The 21,359-nt window shown below is 48.3% G+C and overlaps 1 protein-coding gene and 1 pseudogene across 6 annotated transcripts in view; both read left to right on the top strand.

The window, feature by feature from the left end:
- The first annotated feature begins 10,588 nt into the window (after positions 1-10,588).
- ZDHHC18 (zDHHC palmitoyltransferase 18) overlaps positions 10,589-21,359 on the top strand; it is a 33,090-nt gene continuing 22,319 nt past the window's right edge. For 3 of the 6 annotated variants that reach the window (XM_037032715.1, XM_037032717.1, XM_037032716.1), the window contains exons 1-2: positions 10,590-11,007; positions 15,254-15,414. In XM_037032715.1, coding sequence (XP_036888610.1) covers positions 10,697-11,007; positions 15,254-15,414 — 472 coding nt within the window. In that variant the 5' untranslated portion in view covers positions 10,590-10,696. Of the gene's footprint in view, positions 11,008-15,253; positions 15,415-21,359 lie in introns of all 6 variants that reach the window. The other 3 variants (XM_037032713.1, XM_037032719.1, XM_037032718.1) reach the window with 2 other exon arrangements.
- LOC118977722 (60S ribosomal protein L35a-like) lies at positions 19,405-20,164 on the top strand (annotated as a pseudogene).

Genomic DNA, 21,359 nt, shown 5'->3' with positions numbered 1-21,359 from the left:
TGCCAGTTCGATTCCCAGTCAGGGCACATGCCTGGGTTGCAGGCCACATCCCCAGTAGGGGACACATGAGATACAACCACACATTGATGTTTCTCTCCCACACTTTCTCCTTCCCATCCCTCTCTCTAAAAATAAATAAAATATTTAAAAAAATAATACAAGTTAGCACTGCCTGGTGTGGCTCAATGGGTTGAGTACCGGCCTGCAAACCAAAGGGTCATGGGTTTGGTTCCCAGTCAGGGCACATACCTGGGATGTAGGCCAGGTCCCCAGTTGGGAGCACACAAAAGGCAACCACATGTTGATGTTTCTCTCCCTTGCCCTCTGTCTAAAAATAAGTAAATAAAATCTTTTAAAAAAATACAAACTACTTCAGGAAAAAAGTCACAATAGAGCACTGCACAAGGAAGCAGGAGACCTGGATTCTAGTCCTCAGTAAAATCCACTTACCAGCTGTGTGACCTTGAGAGAATTCTCAGAGCCTTAGTAACCTTTTCTGAAACTAGGGGAAATGGTATTATCTTATAGGGGGGAAGGAGTAGGGAGAGGGAATGAACCATATACTTTCTTATAGGTCTCTTTCTCCTCTAAGATCTTAAGGGCAGCCTTAAACAGTGGAATCACCCCAGTCTAAACACTTACGTAAAGGCTCAAATGAGACTTTAGGAGAAAATACTCAGTTCTGCTTTTAGCACTTGAAAGAAACTCTCCCTCTTTTTGGGTGCCACTCTGAGGAGTAACTTAAGTGACCTTTTCTTGGAATGAGGGAAAGCAGTGATACTTGGCAAATAAGGCTCCTGTCCTGCATAAGTAAGCCTGTGCCAGGCAACTAAGTGGTCAAAGCAGTGACTGGTTTGCCTGCTGTGTCCAAATGCCTGTGCTTGCTTGATTGGTAGACATGAGTCAGAGGAGCCGACATGGCACCATGAGCTGAAAAATTGTAGTTAAGTCCAAGATTGAATGAAATGGTATCTGACTGGCCCCATTGGTTATGAGCCCATTCATTTAGTGGTAGTAAGATCCTTGACTCCTGCTGGGCAATTTTTTGCTCATTCTTATTTTAATTTTATAGTCATCAGAGGATATGCCTATCGATTTTTTAGGTAGAAGGGAAGAGAGGGACAAATACGGATGTGATGGGAGAGAGAGAATCATTCAGGGACTAAATCCACAACCTAGGCATGTGCCCTGACTTGGAATTGAACCTGTGACCTTTCAGTTTACTGGATGATGCTCCAATCAACTGAGACACACTGGCCAGTGTTGCCTACTCTTGAGCCAAGTAAGAGGCTCTCTGCATCATCACCACTCATTCCCCATTTGAGCAAAATAAATTCCATCAAAATAAGTGGTTAATCATAAGCAGCTTCTGGAGAGCCCTGAGAATTGGAATTTTGACACACTCCCTCTGACCATGACAGAAAGCTAAACTTGCCAGCTGAAGGGGAAGCTCCTGGCTGAGTCCCAGCACCCTCTGTTGGAGCTTCTAGCCAGCCTAGCCAATAAGCATTTCCCATCCATTGCCCCAGCTTCAGCACAGCTGAGAGAATTTGGTCCAGAGTCAAATGCTTCTGAAAATGTACACACAGACTGGGGCAGCCCTCTGCCTTCTGCCAAGACACCCAAGTGCCCTTCTTGGCAGAATAGCATCCCTGCCCTAGTGTCCTTCCAGTTGGCAGAAATTGTTCCCTCCCTCCTCACCAACAGCTGCAAATCCAGGGACTTCCACCCTGTGTGCAGAAGAGCTGAGGTCCTGTTTCAGCTCTTCATTGCAGAGGAAGGAGCACTAGTCTCTGCTGTCATGCATTCTCCTCTGCCTCTTGTTGGTGGATAATCACTCCACAGGGGAGGGAGTGATTTAACTGCTCTAGCAGTCTCAGCTTCACCTTTATACTAGATCTCATCACCCCCGGAGGAGGGGGGGAGTTATTTCAAGAACTATAGACCTTATAAATGAGAATTCCATTCTTCTCAACTAAATCACTCTGGTATCCAGTAAAGATCATTATGGTTTCAGTTGACCACGGAGGATGTAACAGGACCGCAGCTAGGTGGACGCACCTGTGTGACCTAAAGACGGCACAGGTTTCTCTTTGACCTTGGAGGGATGGAGTTGCTCTTCTCTAAGGATCTAAGGAGTGAGCTGATTTTATGGCCAGCAGCTGTCCTTTTACCATCCTACTAACAGTCTTTAATAGTCTGGGAGAGGGACATGAAGGGCCCAAGGCAGGAAGCTTCCTGTTTACCCTGAGGTCTAACAATGCTGCAGCTGGGTTGGGCTTCTACAATTTCAGACAAAAGTAATTTCCTTCTGAGACCCAGCTAAAACAGAAACCAGAGCTTCATGTATCTAGAAGTTGATTCTTTTTTTGTTGAAGGTGGGAGGAGGGGGAGTGTTGGACATGTCTTCACCATTCCCCTGGGGGGAATCACTCCTTTTCTTGATCAGGCCCTTTTACCTTCATCTAAAAATGTCATTTGTGCAGGCTCAAGGGATTTCAAGTTGACTGGTTCTTTCAGCAATTGTTTATTCCTGTTTTGGGGGAATGAAATGATTCACTGTACCTCCTGCCCTCAAATAACTGTCTCATAGAGTTACTGGCAGATACACAGAAATATTAATCAAGATAGAAACTGATTAATTCTGAGAAATAAAGAGATACTTAAATGTCTCGCTGTGTATCGCTCTGCTTTAAGTTTTTATGATCAGTATGAATTAAAGTTTTACTGGTATGCTTAGGAAAATGTAAGTGAGGTACAGAGTAAATACTCTGTAAATTCAAACAAAGTGGAAATCCCTTCCAGCTTGGAATACTTGAAAAGGCTTCATGGAGAAATGGCCTTTGGGCTGGACTCTAAAAGACAAATAGGATTTGAAAGTTAAGGGCGGAGAATGAGTATAGGAAGCATAAAAAGGAACAGGACAGAAAGAGCTTAGTTTGAGTGGAACTGAGGTATTGTCATTGAGATTTAGGCCTTGAAATCAGCCCCAAGACCAGCTCTACTGTATATTAGTTGTGCGAATAGGAGCCGGATATTAAGTCTCTAAGCCTCAGTTTACTCTTCTGTAAAATGTATGTAACACTATAGTTCATAGATGTGGTTAATGACATTATCTGTCTCATAGGCTTGTTGTGGGTATTAAAGGAAAAGTGTTTAAAACAGTACTAACAAGGGAATAGATTTGGACATATTGAGTTTATAACACCATCAGCACATTTATATGCCAGGAAATGTGGAACTAGAGACAAGGAAAGAGGTCAGAGAGTCATCCCACCAGACATGATAATTACAGCAGCCATGAGATTGGATTTGATTGTCAAAAGGAAAAGTGTGGAGAGAGAAGGGGGTCTATAAGACCTTGGGCAAATGACTCAACTTTTCTAAAACAGTTTTCTCATCTCTAAAATAGGGGTGTTAGCACCTATCACATAGAATAGTTATGAGGATTAAATGAGACACTGAATAAAGCACTAGCATGGTGCCTGACACATAGAACTTCATGAAAAACAAAAAAGAAAGAATTTCATGAATGGTAGCTATCAGTATTATCATTATCATCATTATTACAGGACTATAAACAAATTGTTTTGGGGAAAGAGAGTTTCAAGAAGGAAGAAATTGTTACCAGCATCATGCTGTTAAGATTAAAGAAAGAATAAGAAAAATCCACTAACTGCTATAACAGCTCCCAAAATTCAGTATCTTAAAAATAAAAGTTTTTTTCTTGCTTACACTGTAGTATAATGGGGAGGGAAACCTGTTTTACCCAGTCACTTGGGACTCTGGCTTCTTCCATTTTGTGGCTCTGCCCTTTGAGAGAGAGACAGACAGAGAGAGACAGAGGGACAGGAAGAGAGAGAGACAGAGAGAGACAGAGAGGGAGGGAGGGAGAGAGAGAGAGAGAGATTGTAAGGTATTAGCTCATGATTGTGGAGGCTGGCAAGTCTGAAATCTGCAGGGTAGGCCAGCAGCTGAAGACCCATGAAAGAGTTGATGCTGCAATTTGAGTCCAAAAACAACACGCTGGTAGAATTCCCTCTTTTTTAGGGGGAAGTCTGTTGGGATTTCCACCCCTGCCATTAAGACCTTCAACTGATTAGATGAGGCCCATCTACTTTATGGAAAATAATTTGGTTTGTTCAAAGTCTACTGATTTAAATGTCAATCTCATTTTTAAAAATACCTTCATGGAAACACCCAGAATAATATTTGACCAAATACCTGCATACTGTAGTCTAGTCAAGGTGACACACAAAATTAACGCAATAGATTTCTGCTCTATTTGCTTCTAGTCAGATCCACGTGACACTAACCACATTCAAGTTCTTTCCTAGATAGACTCCTTGACCTGATTACTTATTTGCTTCTTCACCCTCTTGCCTCACTCTCAATGTAATAGTGGCTCCATTAAAGCTGTGTGAGTTAATAAGTGGGAAGGTCATGCTCTTCACCTGATGTTTGCCTTAGAGGTGATAACATCTTTCAATTCCAGTGGTTCAAGAGCTTTTCCAATCTTATACTTTTCCAATCTTATTTGTTGTCCAGAATCAGTCAGCTTTTCCCATCCTGAAATGCTCATCACCTCTAGACTTTCTCTACAGGTTCAGGCAAAAGTAGGCTTACAGTTGTTCATATGGAAAATAATATAATAATTAATACACAATAATAATACAAGAGTAAACTTTTGTGTGCTCACAACTGTAAACCTACTTCTGCTTCACCCTGTATTTCCTTTCCATGTCTGCTTATTCTCACCTAAGTCCACCTCTTCTTTATAATACTTTATAAAGGAACCTGTGCTAGTTATTAAGTTACTGTCTTTCAGCTCCAAAACCTCCCTTCTACTTGCCACTTTTGAGATACTGGAGCTGGGATTCTGCATTTAACATTTCTCTGCTGTCAGTGAGGCGTTTGGCTCTGCCCATAAGGGCCACCAGAGGGAGCTAGTGACACCAGAGGAAGAAGAAAAGACTCCTGTTTGCTTCCTGTTCCTGTGAAGTCACCCCAGCAATGCTCCTTCATCCTGGCAATAGCAGTTACTTCCTGTAGCAGAGCTGAATGCACTTGGCAGGGTTTTTATTTTAAGATTTTATTTATTCATTTCTAGAGAGAGGGAAAGGGAAGGAGAAAGACAGGGAGAAAAACATCATAGGTTGCTTCTCACATGCCACCAAGTCAGGACTTGGCCCACAACCCACACATATGCCCTGACTGGGAATCAAACCAGTGACCTTTCAGTTCTCAGGCCAGTGCTCAAACCACTGAACCACACCAGCCAGGGCCACTTTGCAGTTTTTTCCAATATCTGCAGAAACAGCTTCAGAGTGTTCCCCTCAGAGACGCACCAACTGGGTAGCACCCCTTTTCTCAGAGGTGTTGGTCCCTCTTCCAAGTTCAGAAACATCAGCACCTGACTTGGAGGTCTGAGTGTCAGCTCTGTAGGGCCCCTCTTCTTTTTTTTTTTTCCTTTTATTTTTTAGAGAGAAGGGAAGGGAAGGAGAAAGAGAGGGAGAGAAACATCAATGTGTGGTTGCCTCTCACATGGCCCCCAGTGGGGGCCTGGCCCACAACCCAGGCATATGCCCTGACTGGGAATCGAACCGCGACCCTTTGAGCTCGCGCTCAATCCACCTAGCTATACCAGCCAGGGAGGGCCCCTCTTCTAAGCGTGTAAGTTTTAGTAATTCCAAACTCTTCTCTTTGCTCTCATAGCTCTAGGAATTTTTTTTAAGATTTTATTTATTTATATATCTTTAGAGGGGAAGGAGAGAGGGAGAGAAACATCAATGTATGGTTGCCTTTTGTGCGTCCCCTGCTGGTAGTTAGCCTGCAAGGAACCGGCCTGCAACCCAGGCATCTGCCCTGGCTGGGAATCGAACCGCGATCGTCTGGTTCGCAGGCCCGCGCTCAATCCACTGAGCTACGCCAGCCAGGGCAGCTCTAGGAATTATAGATGCTTCCTGCTCTTGCTGTCTTCATATTTCAGAGTTTGGGGTGTTTTTGTTACCCTTTCACTTATCTAGTTAACAACTCTATACTTAGTTAACCATCGTAACCATTCTTTATATTAAATTCTCTCTGTCCAGTGGCTGGTGTGGTTGCTGTCTCATTGGCTGGACACTGACTGCTATTGAAATTGGTACTAGTAGTGGTCCCAGGAGGTAGATCGCAAAAGATAGGATTAGGAAGCTGGTTTGGTTGTGCCATTGAGTTTGAATGTGTTAAGCTCCTTGCCAATGAGAAAGGTGATGCTACTAATCCATGGCATGCTGTGGCATCGTGATTAATCCAATTATCACCTAGGGTTATTTATGATAAAGTGCCAGCTAGAGCAAGTGCCTTGGGGGCCCAAGTGGTTGTTGCGCTTGACTGTTGTAGCAGTGATGATGACTATGGGGATTTGGTGTGGGAGGAATTCTTCTGAATGTATCAGAGTCCTTGCAATAAATGACAAATTTGGGTCTTTAAACTCCTCCTTCAAGTCTTGATCAGAAAATCACAGACATTCCATGATAGCCGTAAAATAATGTCTTATCTTGTAAGCAACAGACTTATTTGCTACAAATGAAATAAAAAATTATGCATGGTGCAGAGTTATATCAGTTTAATTTAGTCTTACTAAATTTCCTGCGATTGATTGGGACAACTGTAATATCATAATCAATACAATATAATTTAAAAAAATCTCCTGTGATTGAGAAGGAGTGGGACTCTGAAACTTGGAATGGACACATCTGGTTTGATTTTCTTCTAGGTTCTCAGAGTCTCCTGTATTCTGCTAGCAGACAGGAAGGAGAGTAAGGGCCAGCACCTGGAAGTTTTACGGGCCAGGCTGTCACTTCCAGTTACTTTCATTAGACAGAATTCAGTCACTTCTATTTGTAAGAGAGCCTGGGAACTGTGAATATTGGTGAATGAGTAGTTTATGCCACACAAGATTGGTCAGCAGGGACATTTAAGATAGAAGTTTTAGGAGAGTGATGTAGATAGGATAAATTATAAGAAATTAAGAAATGAATAGGTGCCCTGGCTGGTGTAGCTCAGTGGATTGAGCATGGGCCTGTGAAGTAGAAGGTCGCTGGTTCGGTTCCCAGTCAGGGCACATGCCTGGGTTGTGGACCAAGTCCCCGGCAGGGGACACATGAGAGGCAACCACACATTGATGTTGCTCTCCCACTCTTTCTCCTTCCCTTCCCCTCTCTCTAAAAATAAATAAATAAAATATTTGGGGGAAAAAGAAGAGTCACAAAAGTTTTTTTTTTTAAAAAAGAAATGAATAGGTCACCAGGAAATGGTAGCTGCTCTTTAATATGACTCTAGTGAGGAAGAAAAAGATAAACCTGAAGCTACAGTAAAGAGGTAGCTCTTTCTCTGAAAGAGAGGTAGCTCTTTCAGCTTTTCCATGAAACATGGAAAGCTGTTTCAATTGTTAGTGTTTTAGCTTAGTTTTGCTTTTTTAATTGATAGAGAGTTGAGTATGAGTTTGCAGTCTCAGTGAACAGGAGTGATAAGACATGAATGGAGGGTTGGCTATGGGCAGAGAGAGGTCCACATTAAATTTACTTAAAAATATATTGATTTATTGAGCCCTGGCTGTTGTGGCTCAGTGGACTGAGTACCGGCCTGTGAACTAAAAGGTTTGATTCCTAGTCAGGGCATGTGCCTGGGTTGCAGGCCAGGTCCTCAGTAGGGGGCCTGCAAGAGGCAACCACACACTGATGTTTCTTTCCTTCTTCCTCCCTCCTTTCCCCTCTCTCTATAAATAAATAAATAAAAAATTTAAAAACTAAACAAAAAATTTTATTGATTGAGAAAGAGAGAGAACACCAATTTTTGTTGTTCCACTTATTTTTTCATCTATTGATTGATTCCTGTATCACCCCCAACTGGGGATCAAACTCATAACCCTGGCACACCAGGACAAGCTCTAACCAGAGAGGTCAGAGCCAGAGAGGTCCACATTTTTAAGATGTGAGGAAAGGATTGATTCAAATACAAATTATGAGGTAGAGAGGAAGGAAACTGAAAATCAAGTTGGTTTCCATGAAGTGACAAGGAACAAGAAAAGGTTTACAGTTTCAAGAGGACCCAGTTGAGGTGGGACAGCAGGAATGTGTACTGGAACCAGTACGTCCAGTTTTTGTGACTTTGTTCCATAGCCAAGGAGTGAGAGGAGAGAAAGCCCACAGCTTGGTCGACTCCTTCAAGGTGGGGCTCATCAAATCCAGAATCTTTGGCACTAAGAGGGTGGCCTTAGACATGTGTACCAATTAGTGACCCTTGAGGTTACTGTTGTTGCCTTTCCACTTCCCATCATGTGTTTTGACTTCCTTCCTTCCTCTCTCCTACCCTAGTCTCCAGCTCTCCCTCTTCTTTCTTCTTCTTTTTCTCATTATTATTTTAGATTGTATTTTCAGAGAGACAGGGAGGGAGAGAGAGATGCATTGATGGAAGATACATTGATGGGTTGCCTCTCACATGCCCCTGCCCCCAAATGGGGACCCTGTCAGCACAACCCAGGTATGTGCTGACAGGGAATCAAACCAGCAACCTTGCAGGCTGGCATTCAGTCCACTGAGGCACACCAGCCAGGGCTCCAGCTCTCCCTTTTCCTATATTTTTACTTAGGTTTTCCAATAACCTCAGTCTGGTAGACAGACCCTAACTGACCCTCAGTGATTCCTGATCTCCTGGTATTCACAACTTTGTGTAATCCTCTGCTCTTGAGTTAAAGTGGGACCTAAAGTGGGACCTGTGACTGTCTTCTTTTTTTTTCAGATTTTATTTATTTATCTTTACAGGGGAAGGGAAGGAAAGAAGGAGAGAAATATCAATGTATGGTTGCCTCTCGTGCGTCCCCTGCTGGGAACTGGCCTGCAACCCAGGCATGTGCCCTGACTGAGAATTGAACCTCGATCCTCGGGTTCACAGGCCCGTGCTCAATCCACTGTGCTACACCAGCCAGGGTGGTGACTTTCTTCTAATCTGTGGAATATGGCAAAGGTGATGGGATGTTGCTCTTGTTACATATACAGCTGACCCTTGAACGATGTGGGGGCTGGGAACGCCTACCCCTGTGCAGTCAAAAATCCATGTTTAACTTTCGACTCCCTAAAAACTTAGTAGTCCCTTGGTATTCATGGGGAATTAATTTCAGGATCCAGGCAGATACTAAAATCCGTGGATGCTCAAATCCCCTATAGAAAATGGCATACATCAGCCCTCCTCATTGCAGACTCCCAACTGTGGATGAAAGGATGAAAGGTACAGGCATTTATTGAAAAGAAAATCTGCCCTGGCTGGTGTAGCTCAGTGGATTGAGCGCGAGCCTTCGAACCACACGATCGCGGTTTGATTCCCAGTGAGGGCACATGCCTGGGTTGCAGGCCAGTTCCCAGCAGGGGACTCACAAGAGGCAACCATACATTGATACTTCTCTCCTTCCCTTCCCCTCTAAAGATAAATAAATAAAATCTTAAAAAAAAAAAAGAAAATCTATGTGGCATTTCAAACCCATGGTGTTCAAGGGTCAACTGTGAAATAAGTTACACTATATAAAAGTGTCTTAGCAGGCTAGAGCTATAGACTCTCCTTGTGAGCTTGATGAAGTAAGCAGCCATGTTGGAGAAGCCCACATGACATGGAACTATGCTAACCTCCAGGACTTGCAGATGGCTGAGGGACACCTCCAGCTGACAGCCAGCAAAAATCACAGGGCCTCAGTCGTATATTCATTTCCAAGGGAGTAAGTTCTGCCAACAACCTGAATGGGCTTGCAAGCAGATTCTTTCCCAGCTGAGTCTCCAGGACAGACTGCAGCCTGGCTGACACCTTGGTGGTAGCCTTCTCTGAGACTCTAAGCAAATGACTCACTGAGCTGTGTGGGGGCTCCTGACCTGGAACATGTGAGATAATGTGTGTGGTCCTAAGCCACTAAATTGTGGTAATTTGTTACACACCAATAGAAAATGAATACACTGAGAATTCCTGAAAGACACTGGGGCCATGAGGCATGAACTCCACATGAAGTGTCACCTAGGATCATGGAGCTGGGTGAGGACGGCCAGCGCATATCACACAGACACACACACACACAACTACCGGCCACTTTGAAATTCAAGGCGGTAGTTAACAGGCCTCTGGTTTTCAAAGAAGATTGTGTCCCCACAAGCACTCCTGCTTGCCGCGTAAAATGCCTGCCCAGTCGGTCATCAAGAAATGGGTCATCCCACCTTCCCCAGCCTTTGATGGGCACTCGAGCCCTGGAATTACAGATTACAGAAGATCACGAAGTCCACCATCCCAACCTCGGCGCTTGGCACGATGCCCGGCGCAAACGGGATGCCCAATAAATGGTGTGCTTGAAAAGGAACAAAAAGACCTCGGGCGCAGATCTGCTGCCCTGTCATTGTGCCGAACGGACCGGGCCGCTTTAGGGGCCGCAGGAACTGGCTGGTGCCCTGCAGCAGGTCAGGCAGGACCGGCGGCGGGTAGGAGCGCCTTCCCGGGCCCAGGCCGAGGGGGCGCTGCGGCGGGAGGCCGCGGCGGCGGGGGCGGGACGGGGCGGGGCCGCCCCCAGCGAGTGAGCTAGCGGCGCGCGCGCCGCCGCCGTCGCCACCTCCGCTGCTCGGCCCGGTCCCGGTGCTGCGCGGCCGGCCCGCGGGGCGCGGAGCGGAGGCCCGCGGCCGGCCGCATGAAGGACTGCGAGTACCAGCAGATCAGCCCCGGGGCCGCCCCGCCGCCAGCCTCCCCCGGGGCGCGTCGCCCCGGCCCCGCCGCGCCCCCCGGTCCGGGCCTCGGGTCCCCGCCGCCCGCCACTGCACCGCGCTGGAGCGGCAGCGGCAGTGGGAGCATCGGCCACCGCCCACAGCGCAAGTGGGAGGTGTTCCCCGGCCGCAACCGCTTCTACTGCGGCGGCCGCCTCATGCTGGCCGGCCACGGCGGCGTCTTCGCGCTCACGCTGCTGCTCATCCTCACCACCACGGTCCTCTTCTTCGTCTTTGAGTGAGTTCGGCGGTGCCCCTCTCCCCGCCCCCTCAGGCGTCCCATCCCCTCTAGCCTCCTCCATTCCCTGTCGCGCATCCCACCTTCCCCAGCCTTTGATGGGCACTCGAGCCCTCTGGGCCCCGTTGGGTACCTATCCCATCCCACTTCCCCGGGGGTGGGACTCCACCCTTCCCAGCACCTGCCAGTCAGCTTTCACTCCTGGCCCCTCTGGGGCCTGCATCCTCTCTGTACCTTTGAGTCTGCCTTCAGGCCTCTTGCACACCTCTTATCTTCTTCCCTGGTCCCTGTCCGCCCTCCCTGCCACCTCACTCTCTGTGGCCCCACCCTCGCACCCCCATCCTTCCCTGGCACCCTGCCTTTGCCAGAAGCACTGCCCTCTCATGTCCCTTGACCCCCACCCTCTCTGCCCTCTCAGAATCTGCCCCCCCCCTCCTTTGGGCAGATCCCCTCTCCTCACGTATCCCCAGGACTGGCTCTGGTGCACCCCCTAGGTTCTTCCTGACTTCGAGGCACCTTTTCTGTATATTTTTTCCAGGTTACTTCTGAGTTTCTTCCATGTCCTTTGGCTATATGTTCCTCACCACAGATTTCCTAGCCGTCTTCCCCATTCCCTTCAGGGTCCTTCTTTCTAGGGTCCCCTTGCTCATCTCTCTATTCTCAGACCCTCTCCCCTTGCTGCTCCCTCATGGCTTGGGTCCTCAGGCAGTCTTCCCTCAAATATAGTATCTTTGGGCCTCTCAGGCCTCCTTTTCCCTCTCCAGTACCTTTCTTAGCTTCTTTAGAGCTTTCTGTCCTTTCTCGGTCTCCTCCTCTCCCCCACTAGACCTCTCTTAACCCCTGTCCCCCACCTCCTGACCTCCTGTTTTTTTAACCCACTTAACATTGAAGCATCCCTTTGGCCTGTTCCATGGCAGGAATAGCTGTAGTGCTTCTTTATTTTTTAGTACAGTCCATAGTACTTTCGTGTGACAAGTCATATTTGCTCCTGTGGATTTTAACCTCTTCATAGCCCCAGGATTGGCCCACATGGTACCCCCAGTTTATGGATGAGGAGGGGATGCCCATCATTTTACCAGGGTCACGTATTTGTATCAGAAGTTTTCCACCCTACCCTTGGTCGCTAGCTTCAGCCACTTGCTACGTGATTCCCTGCATGCACACATGTGTACACATACATACCCCCACTGCACGCTGTATGAGCTTCACTTCCCCCACCTAGTTCCCCCCATTTTTTTGTGGTCTTACTTCATAATACGATGTAGTTGAGAACACCATTTCTGGAGCCAAGAGACCTGGTTCAAATCCCAGATCCACCACACGCTAACTGTGGGACTTCAGGGCAGTCGCTTTACCCTTCAGAGCTTCAGTTTCCGCATCTGTAAAATGGGGAATATAACAATACCCACTCCCTAAGGTTGTCATGAGGTCATGCACTTAGCTTTTAGCCTATAACAAGAAAATGCTAGCTGCTGCTGTTACTATTGTCTTTTGCCAAAAACCCATCCCCAGGGCCTGTAGCCATGATGAATGAGTCTGCTACAAAGACACCAGTCCCCGAGGAACCCTTTTCATCTGCCTGATTATCTATCTTTGACCTTGGGTTTTGTGCCCCTGCCTTTTTTTTATCCTCACCTGAGGATATGTTTATTGATTTGAGAGAGAGAAGAAGAAAGAGAGAGAGAGAGAGAAAGAAACATGAATGTGAAAGAGAAACATTGGTCAGTTACCTACTCGCCCTGACCAGGAATCTAACCCACAACCTGTTGGTGTATGGGGACAACGCTCCAACCAACTGAGCCACCCTGCCAGAGCGGGTTTCCCCTTGAAGCCAGGTGAGGAGTTCCTACCACTTAGCTTCTCCCTTTCACCCTTCCCTTCTGAGTCAGGGTGGATACAAAGTTCCAGGAGAGTTTTAACAAGCAGAAGCTCTGAGGAGCCCAGTGACGCCCCTCCCACCCTAACCCCCTCTTCAGGGCTCTGGGCTGAGTTTCACATCTGTGTTGCTGAGACAGCCCACAGGGGTGTTTTGAAAGTACGTTTTCCAGTATCCTGCCCAGGTCTTCCCACCAGGGCTGCAGCAAGGGCAGGAGGGCAAGAGGAAGCAGTGCTTGCCATGGGTTGTCCTCGTGACCTGCTGTGTGGGATTTGGTCAGTTCAGAAGCAGGATGTTCTCTGGGCTGAGTGGGTGTCTTCACTTGGGACAGACTTGACCCCAGAGAGGCAGGAAGCAAGGAATTCTGAGTTTGGGGAGAGCTTGTGAAGCATCTTGTCTTTCTCTTTGCTCCTCCTTACTTGGGGTGATGGACTTAGCGGGGAGGTTTGGGTTTGGACCAAGAGCTCACGTCAGTCTGGACTGGGATGAAAGCTTGGTAGGCAGCTGGCATGACGGGACTGCTGTTGGGAGGGTGCTCACCTATTGCTCTGGGGAAAGGGAAAGGTGGCTCTCAGTTTTTCCCACTGAGAATGGTTTTGCTCCGTTGTTTGGTTTGGCATATTATTGCACAGGCCTCCAAGCAGGGCTTCTGCCCTGTTTTCCACCCCAGAGAACAGCCAGAGTTCATCTTAATTGTAAGTCAGACCTGAGTCCTCCCTGGCTCCCTGGCTCCCTGGATGAGGGCCAAAGTCCTGATAACGAGCTTCCTCCTGGTTTCCATCTCTTCCTGCTACCCTTGTGCATTCCCCTTCAGGCACACTGGCCTCCTTGCACACTCCTACCCAGGCCCTTGCACCTTTAGGTAGTAGCCTCAAGGCTCACTCTCTTCTGTCCTTTTCTGACCATCCCCATAATGCAGCAAACGAGGGCCTGTCCCACATTCCCTCTGCCCAGACTTACTGTTCTCATCTGACATACCATATGTATATTTTTTGTTGTTTTGTGCCTTTTTCCATGGGAGCAAGACTTCATTCTCCTCACTGTGGCATACTTAGTGCCTAGAACAGAGCCTGGTGTGTCGTGGACACTCAGTACAGTAAATGTTTGTCAAATGAGTGGACAGAGCATTGCTGGGAACCCAAAGACCTCAGTCCTGTCACTGGCTGGGTGACCTTGGATCTGGCTGTGGGTTTTGGAGTCCCCCTTTGTAAAATCAGGGGGTTGGGACTTGGTGCTTCTGAGGGCTCTACAGGTCTCCAATTTCAAGTCTCCTCTATCCTCCAAGAAGTCTGGTTGAGTTGTTGGGTGGGTGACATGGAGGGCTCAGCTCTGTTTGAGGTTCGGATCCAGGGAGCAGGAAGATGTTGGGAGCAGAATGTGTCTCACTTGGAGCTCTTGGCCTTGACAGTCTCTGCCCCTCAAGGGGTGCACCTCTCTGGAGGCCAGAGCCTCCAATGATGGAGGCTCCAGAAGGAGCATGTAGGTATCCACATGTTTGCTTCCTGCTGTTATTTTAGCTCCTGGAACCTTGACTGATTCGGGCCTCCCAGCAGCCAGTCATCTCCCAAATAGCAGCTCCTTGCCCCATCAGGTGCCACTATGGCTCTGGGAGGGAAGGCAGCAGAGGACAGTGGTCAGTGATGCGGTTGGGCCTCAAAACCAGTCCTGTGCACAGGGTGCTCCGTAAGCCGGCTGGGGTCAGGGGCCTGACAGAACTGACTGGGACACCAGCCTTTGGGCAACAATGTCAGTGACTGGACTGTGCTTTTCTCCGGCTCCCTTCACCTGGCTGATCCTACCCATTCCTCGGGTTTTAGCTTAGGCATCTCCTTAGCCAGCCTGCCTTCCCCTTACCATTATAGCCTGCAAGGCTCTCTGTGACAATTCTCTGTTTGCATATCTGTTCTCCTCACTAGACCCTAAGCCTCATCGAGGGAGCAGGGGACTCCTGTCTTATTTACTGCCAGCATGCCTGCTTCTTCTTGAAGGTGTTGCCTGGCACGTAGAAGGCCTCAGTAAATATTTGTGGAGTGACTGACTGACTGTCATGGATGCTTCATCTCAAATGACATTCCAATTAATTGGTAGTAGCTGCCTGGAGCTCTGTATTTAGGAGGATTCTGAGGCTGCACTAAGTGTAAGGGTAAAGAGTGCTGGGATCCACTTACCATATCTGCCATGGCTCAGGGTGAAAGTGCAAAGATTAATTAGTGATGTCAGGCTCTTGTGGGGGAGCGGCTGCTGCCTCCGGGGAGAGGCTCTATTCAAGAATATGGTGGTACTTGCTGGGATGACAACACCTGCCTAGTGCCCTGTGCCCAGGGAGCCCTTGGGGTAGCCGCTCATCTCTCTCTCTCTCTTTCTCTCTAGCTGTCCCTTCCTGGCCCGCCAACTGACCCTTGCCATCCCCATCATTGCTGCCATCCTCTTCTTCTTCGTCATGAGCTGCCTGCTACAGACAAGTTTCACCGACCCTGGGATCCTGCCCCGGGCCACTGTCTGTGAAGCAGCCGCCCTGGAGAAACAGATCGGTGAGGCTTCTACTTCAACTGAAGCTGTGTCCCCCAGGTCCATGTGCCCTGATTTGAGAGGAGGCTTGGTTTTCTCTTTCCAAACTATGTTAGGCACTAGGGGTCCAGTATGAGCAAGGCAAGTGGAAGCTGATGCTAGAATAGAGGAGGCAGATGATAAATAGGTGAGCAGATAAATAAGAAATGGTAGCAGGTGAAGGCTGCGATGGCAGCCAGCATAGTATTGAGTGCTTCCCGGGTGCTGAGCACTGTTTTCACCTCTTTATACGCACAATCTTATTTAATTACTCAATAATCCTATGAGGTGAGTACTGTTTTTATTTGCCTTTTATGATTAAATGGAGTCTCAGAGAAGTTAACTAAATGGTCCAAGGTCACACAGTAAGTGGAAGAGCTGAGATGAGGCCCCAAGCAGTCTGACTAGAGCCTCTGCTCTTAACCATTCAGATACGTTTATTCACTGACTCATCAGATGTTTATTGAGTCCCTCCTGTGTGCCAGGTGCTTGTCTAGATGCTGGCAATACAGCTGTGAACAAGTCTGCAATACTCTCTGCCCTCTTGGAGCTGACGTTCTAGCGGGGAGAATAAAACAGTAAACAGCAACGAAAGATCTAGGATGTGAGACAGAGAAGAGGAAAGCAGGGAGGTATGGTGAGAGCTGAGGGAGAGTGTATGGTTTTGAAAAGGGTGTTCAGGGAAAGCTTCATGAATGAGGTGGCACCTGAGCAGAGAAGCAAAGGCCTGCAGAGATGAGGGGTTTAGCTGTGTGGGGATCTGGGGGAAGAGCACAGTAGATATGAGAAGTGGGCTAATTTAGATTAGGTGGTCAGGGGAGACCTCTAGGAGGAGGTGACACCTAAGATGAGCCCTGAATGGTACAATGGAGATGGTAATAAGTGGTTTGTAAATAGTAAAAGCAAAAGTCTGGAGTTGCAAACAGATTGGTGTGTTTGAGGAATGGCAGGAAGGCCAATATGACCAAAAAGGACCTGTGTTCCCAAGCACCCCAGAGGGCTCTTGATTCTTCACAGTGTGGGTCCCGCTGGGTGGCTGGGCAACAGGGGGCCAGGGCCTTCATCTCAACTTGCTTCACCCCAGCTCCTTCCTGCTGAGAAGTGACGTAGGTATTTGTACACCTCACTGGTTTCCGGTTTGTGGTTGGCTCCTTCCCCTAACAGGGTGGCTTTCAGAGAAGCTTTTAAATACCCAGCTTGCCCTGAAGAGACCTGTGGCCTATAAATGTCAGAACCCTGCTGCACCCGTCATGGGAAGTCATTCCACTAATTCTCTGTCACAGCTTGAGAGGGTCGTAGGACCGGAGAGGATGTTCTCTTGCTCTATCTGTTCTTTGCCTCATACTCTGCCCAGGCCCATCCTCAGCCATGCCCTTGGTTGCTCTCTTCTTCCAGCTTCCTTCCCCCTTGCATTCCTGGGTCACTTGGCCTGGCTTCTGCTCTGTTAAAACCCCAAGGTCTGACCTGGGCCAGTCTGCCTGGCAGTGGGGAGGCTCAGCTGTAGCCCCATTTCTCTTCCCTCCTGGTCGGGGCTAATCAGGAGGCAGGATTATGGTCCAGTGCAGCCTGGGCTCAGAGGTCTGGCTGCCTCAAATGCTCTGCCTCCTGTGAGCTGTCTGGGTAATACTGACAACAGTAATCCTCCATGTTTGGGGAGGGCTCGGCCGTGTGCTGAGGGCTTTCCTTCCATTATCCCCTCAAATCCTCACAGCAGTTGGCTGTGCCAGTGCAGAAACTGAGGAACTGAAGCTGTTGATTACAGGCCAGAGGATGGAGGAGCGGAGGCAGAGTGTGTGCCTTGACTCTCAAACCCCTTGCTTTCACTTCTGAGATGGCCACATCCTTATGTCTTGTACAGCTTAAGTGTCCTGTACTCTGGGACGCCTTTGTGACCCTAGTTGAGCCACACCTTCCATCACACATTCCCAAGGCACCCTGTGGTCTTGGTCCTGTGCTACATGGTGGTCATTTGGGAATTGTCGGCAGACCCAGTAGCCTTTCCTAGACAGTGAGTGTCTTGTTCACCTTGTCTGCTCCTTGGACAGCTGAGTGACTTTGGCTCAGTGTATGAGCCTCCTTTCTGTCCCCATGTGATTGGTGGAGAGACAGTCGGAACTTCTCCCAATTAGGCATCACGGGTTTGATCATTTATGTGTTGATTCCATATGCTGACTCGTGAGTGTGTGTGCCTTGGGGGACGAAGATAGGCCTGACTGGCCACTGCAGGTGAGATCAGGCTTTGGAAGAGGATCAGGGAAGCCAGGAGTACCTTCTACCAGGAGGATATGGGGGGGGGGGGCTTCATGGAGAAGTGCATTGAGCCAAACCATCAAGTTTAGGTGGAGTTCAAGAACAGGAAGTCCTTTAGGCTGGAACAGGAGGAGGAGAAGACAGAGTGGGAAGAAGGGGGACAGGCACAGAACCCTGATCAGGCCATGTCTGCTAGGATACAAGGAGCACGTCAGAGAATTTGGGACATTCTTGTTGGAGGATGGGGTGGAGGCGGTCCTGTGGGGCCCGCATGTCAGGGTTGGAGACTTTCCTTTGAGAACAGTTGCCAAGCCTAGAAAGAGGCATCTTTGGGGGATTTAAATTCTCAAACTTGAACAGGAGGCTTCCAATCAGGGTGAAACATCTTTTTTGGAAAGGACAAAGGTCACTGAGACTTTTTGTGAAGGTTGGGGACTGGCTCTGAGGTCATGGTGCTGTCCATCTAAACATGAACCGACCTCCTGAGTGTGGGTCCATGCAGGCTGTGCCCTTCTCACTTTGGCCCCAGAGGCTGGCAGCTCCAGCCCCTCCAGAATCTGGCCCAGGGCTCCACCCCACAAGTACTGTGTGAGTTTGGATGACCAGGACCTCCCAGATTTCCCAGGACTATCCCTGTTTTACCACTGAAAGTCTCCTGTTTTACCACTGAAAGTCTCCTATTTTGGGAAACCCCTCAGCTGCAGTGCAAGGGCAAACCAGGCTCTTGGTCACCCTGGTTTGAGATCCTGAGTTGTCAGCTGGCATGCCATGCAGCTGGGTCACCCTGCAGGGCCACACAGAGCCCAGGCACACTGGGCAGTTGGGAGAGAGTCAGGGGTTGGAACATTGGCGCATAAAGCTCCTGGTGTGATGGGAGGTGATAGAAACATCTAAATCCGATTGACAGGCACTCATCTAGACAGTCCACGACTCACAGGACAGACAGACGTGAATGCCTCCTCTTCCTCTGCCAGCACACAGCACATCACAAACCCTGTCCTGTCTCCAGGATATCTCCCCTCCAGTCCTCCCACAGCCCCAGGACTGACTTCGCCCCGATTGGCTCTGCTGACCAGGCCTGGACACCTGGCCTCTTCCTTCAGTAAGGATTATCTCTCTAAGACTCAAATTTGGCCATGACCCTCCATGGCTCAGAGTTTGGGTGACTTCATAACACACTCAGCAGTATTTCCTAAAGATCGGTCAGTGGAGTGTATAACCTTTGTGACTTTTGCCCTTTCTGCATCTCACCATGTAACTGCATTTCTTTAGTATTTTCCTTTAAATGGCTTGCTTTTAAATGTAGTTTATGAGGAGAATTTTTGTCACCTCTGTAAGCAGAAAGCCACTTGTTCTGCATAGAAGATAAGTATAAAAACAAAACCTAACAATGCCAGGGAATTTTTGGTGGTCACAGTTGCCTGCTGAAAGCGGCTGCTTGGAGGCCTGTGAGGATCATAGATATTCAATATTAAAAGCTGAGGCTGGCCCTGGCTGTTGTAGTTCAGTGGATTGAGCGCGAGCCTGCGAACCACACGATCGAGGTTCGATTCCCAGACAGGGCACATGCCTGGGTTGCAGGTCAGTTCCCAGCAGGGGATGCATGAGAGGCAACCATACATTGATGTTTCTCTCCTTTTCGCCTTCACTCCTTCCCTTCCCCTCTAAAGATAAATAAATAATATTTTTTTAAAAAGCTGAGGCTTTCCCTTGATGGAATGAAAGGCTTAACAGAGAATTGAAAAGTGGCCTTCGTCTTTCCACCAGCTTGGACAAACCTGTGGAGGCTGCAAGGAACAGGACTTCCATGACGACAGATATATGTGAAAGGCTGTGGTCCAAGGCCGTTTTTGCTGGCTATAAGCAGGGTCTCCAGAACTAGAGGGAGCATATAGCTCTTCTTAAAATTGAAGGTTTTTGTGCTTCAGATGGAACTGAGTTCTGTCTAGGCAAGAGATGTGCATATGTGTACAAAGCTAAGAAAAACACAGTGACTCCTGGTGGCAAACTGAACGAAGCCAGAGTCATCTGGGGAAAGGGAACTCGTGCTCATGGCAACAGTGGCTGGTTCCTGCTAAATTGGGAAGCAACCTTCCTGCTAAGGCCATTGGACACAGAACCCATGTAATGCTGTACTCCTCAAGGATTGAAATTTATTGAAAAGTAAATAAAAAGGATTTGTTCTCATAAAAGGCGGGGAGATTAACTTTCTCATCATGTGATTCAACGATGCTTTGTGTCATGGCCAAGAAACAAACTACAGTATCCTTCATCTTCCTGAAAACTTGCTTGTCTGCAGAGGTGCGCTTGCCTGCAGGACCAGGGCAAGCTCCAGCCCACCCTGCCTCCCATCTCCTGCCGTGCTCCAGTGCCCGCAGCCGCATGGCGCAGTTAATGCCTCTGTGCCTTTGCTCACTGCCGTGTCCTCCCCTGGAGGGCCCAAGGAATCCTGCTTTCTGATCTAGCTTAATGTCTTTCTTTCATTCATTCTTTCTCGCTTTCTTTGATTTTATTTATTTACTTTTAGAGAGAGGGGAAGGGGTGGGAAGAGAGGGACAGAAACATTGATGTGTGAGAGACACATCAGTCAAGTCGCCTCTCATACGCCCCCAACCAGGGACCTGGCCCACAACCCAGGCACATGCCTTGACTGGGAATTGAACCAGTGACCTCTCAGTTCTCAGGCTGTGCTAAATCCGCTGAACCACGCCAGCCAACACACCGCTTGCTTTCTTGAATGCTGCCTCCTGCCCTACCATATTGTCTATATTTTCACAGTCACCAGTTAATACCATTAATTTACTAGCTATGGGGTTGGATTTTTTTCACTATGTCATCTCTAATTTGCATCATCATCTTACAATGTTGATAATATTACCAAGTGAGAATACTGAGGCTCAGAGAGGTTGAGCAACTTCCTCAAAGTCAAACTAACAAGAGACCAGGGCAAGTTTCACAATGAGATCAGGCTGGCCCCAGAATCACCAGGCCTGACTCACAGTGCCTCATACACTGGCTGTAATCATCCACTTTCAGCTCGCTCTGCCCTCAGGCTGAGCTCTTCCTGTGTTACCACTAAACCCATACTTGGCAAACTGAACGGGACTCCATAAACCTCTGGAATGAACAGGAATGGTCAGATTGGGGTTACAGTGACCCAGCACTCACAGCCTGAGAACTGTGACTGACTGACCTTGAGCTGGCCCGAAAGCTGGACAGACCGCAACCATGCAGTTGTTTCCTCCACAGGTGGGGACAAGAGAAAGCAGCAGGGCTCAGCAGAGCGAATAGAGATCCCCTCCTTGCCTCACTAAAGCCTTCTCAGAAGGTCATAACCTTCCAAGTCCCAGAGGGCTTCTGTGCCAGCCACTGGGCTTCATTTACAACTCTAGCCATTCAGGTTCTGATTTCAGAATGCCTGCCGCCTGTTCTTCTCTGTGGGTTGTGGCCGGGGTATGGAGACCCATAGCAGGCCCCTTGGTCAGGAGGAAGGTGTCTGGAAACTTATTTACTTCTCATGGCCATTCAGTGGGAAGGAGCCTTTCTCCCCATGACCACTTCCCCAGGGGCGTAGCACCTACCTGGAAGGCAGCAGGAAGGCCTCACTAGCAGGAGGGGGTCTTTTTACTTTCTGGGGATAGGCCTAAAGCAGAAAGAGCCCCAGCGTGGATCTTAGACT

This window comes from Sturnira hondurensis, unplaced genomic scaffold (assembly GCF_014824575.4).
Source record: "Sturnira hondurensis isolate 20B ecotype Veracruz unplaced genomic scaffold, ASM1482457v3 Scaffold0021555, whole genome shotgun sequence".
NCBI classification, from domain to species: domain Eukaryota; kingdom Metazoa; phylum Chordata; class Mammalia; order Chiroptera; family Phyllostomidae; genus Sturnira; species Sturnira hondurensis.
Note: the sequence above shows the minus strand (reverse complement) of the source record. Positions and strands in the feature narration are given on the sequence as shown.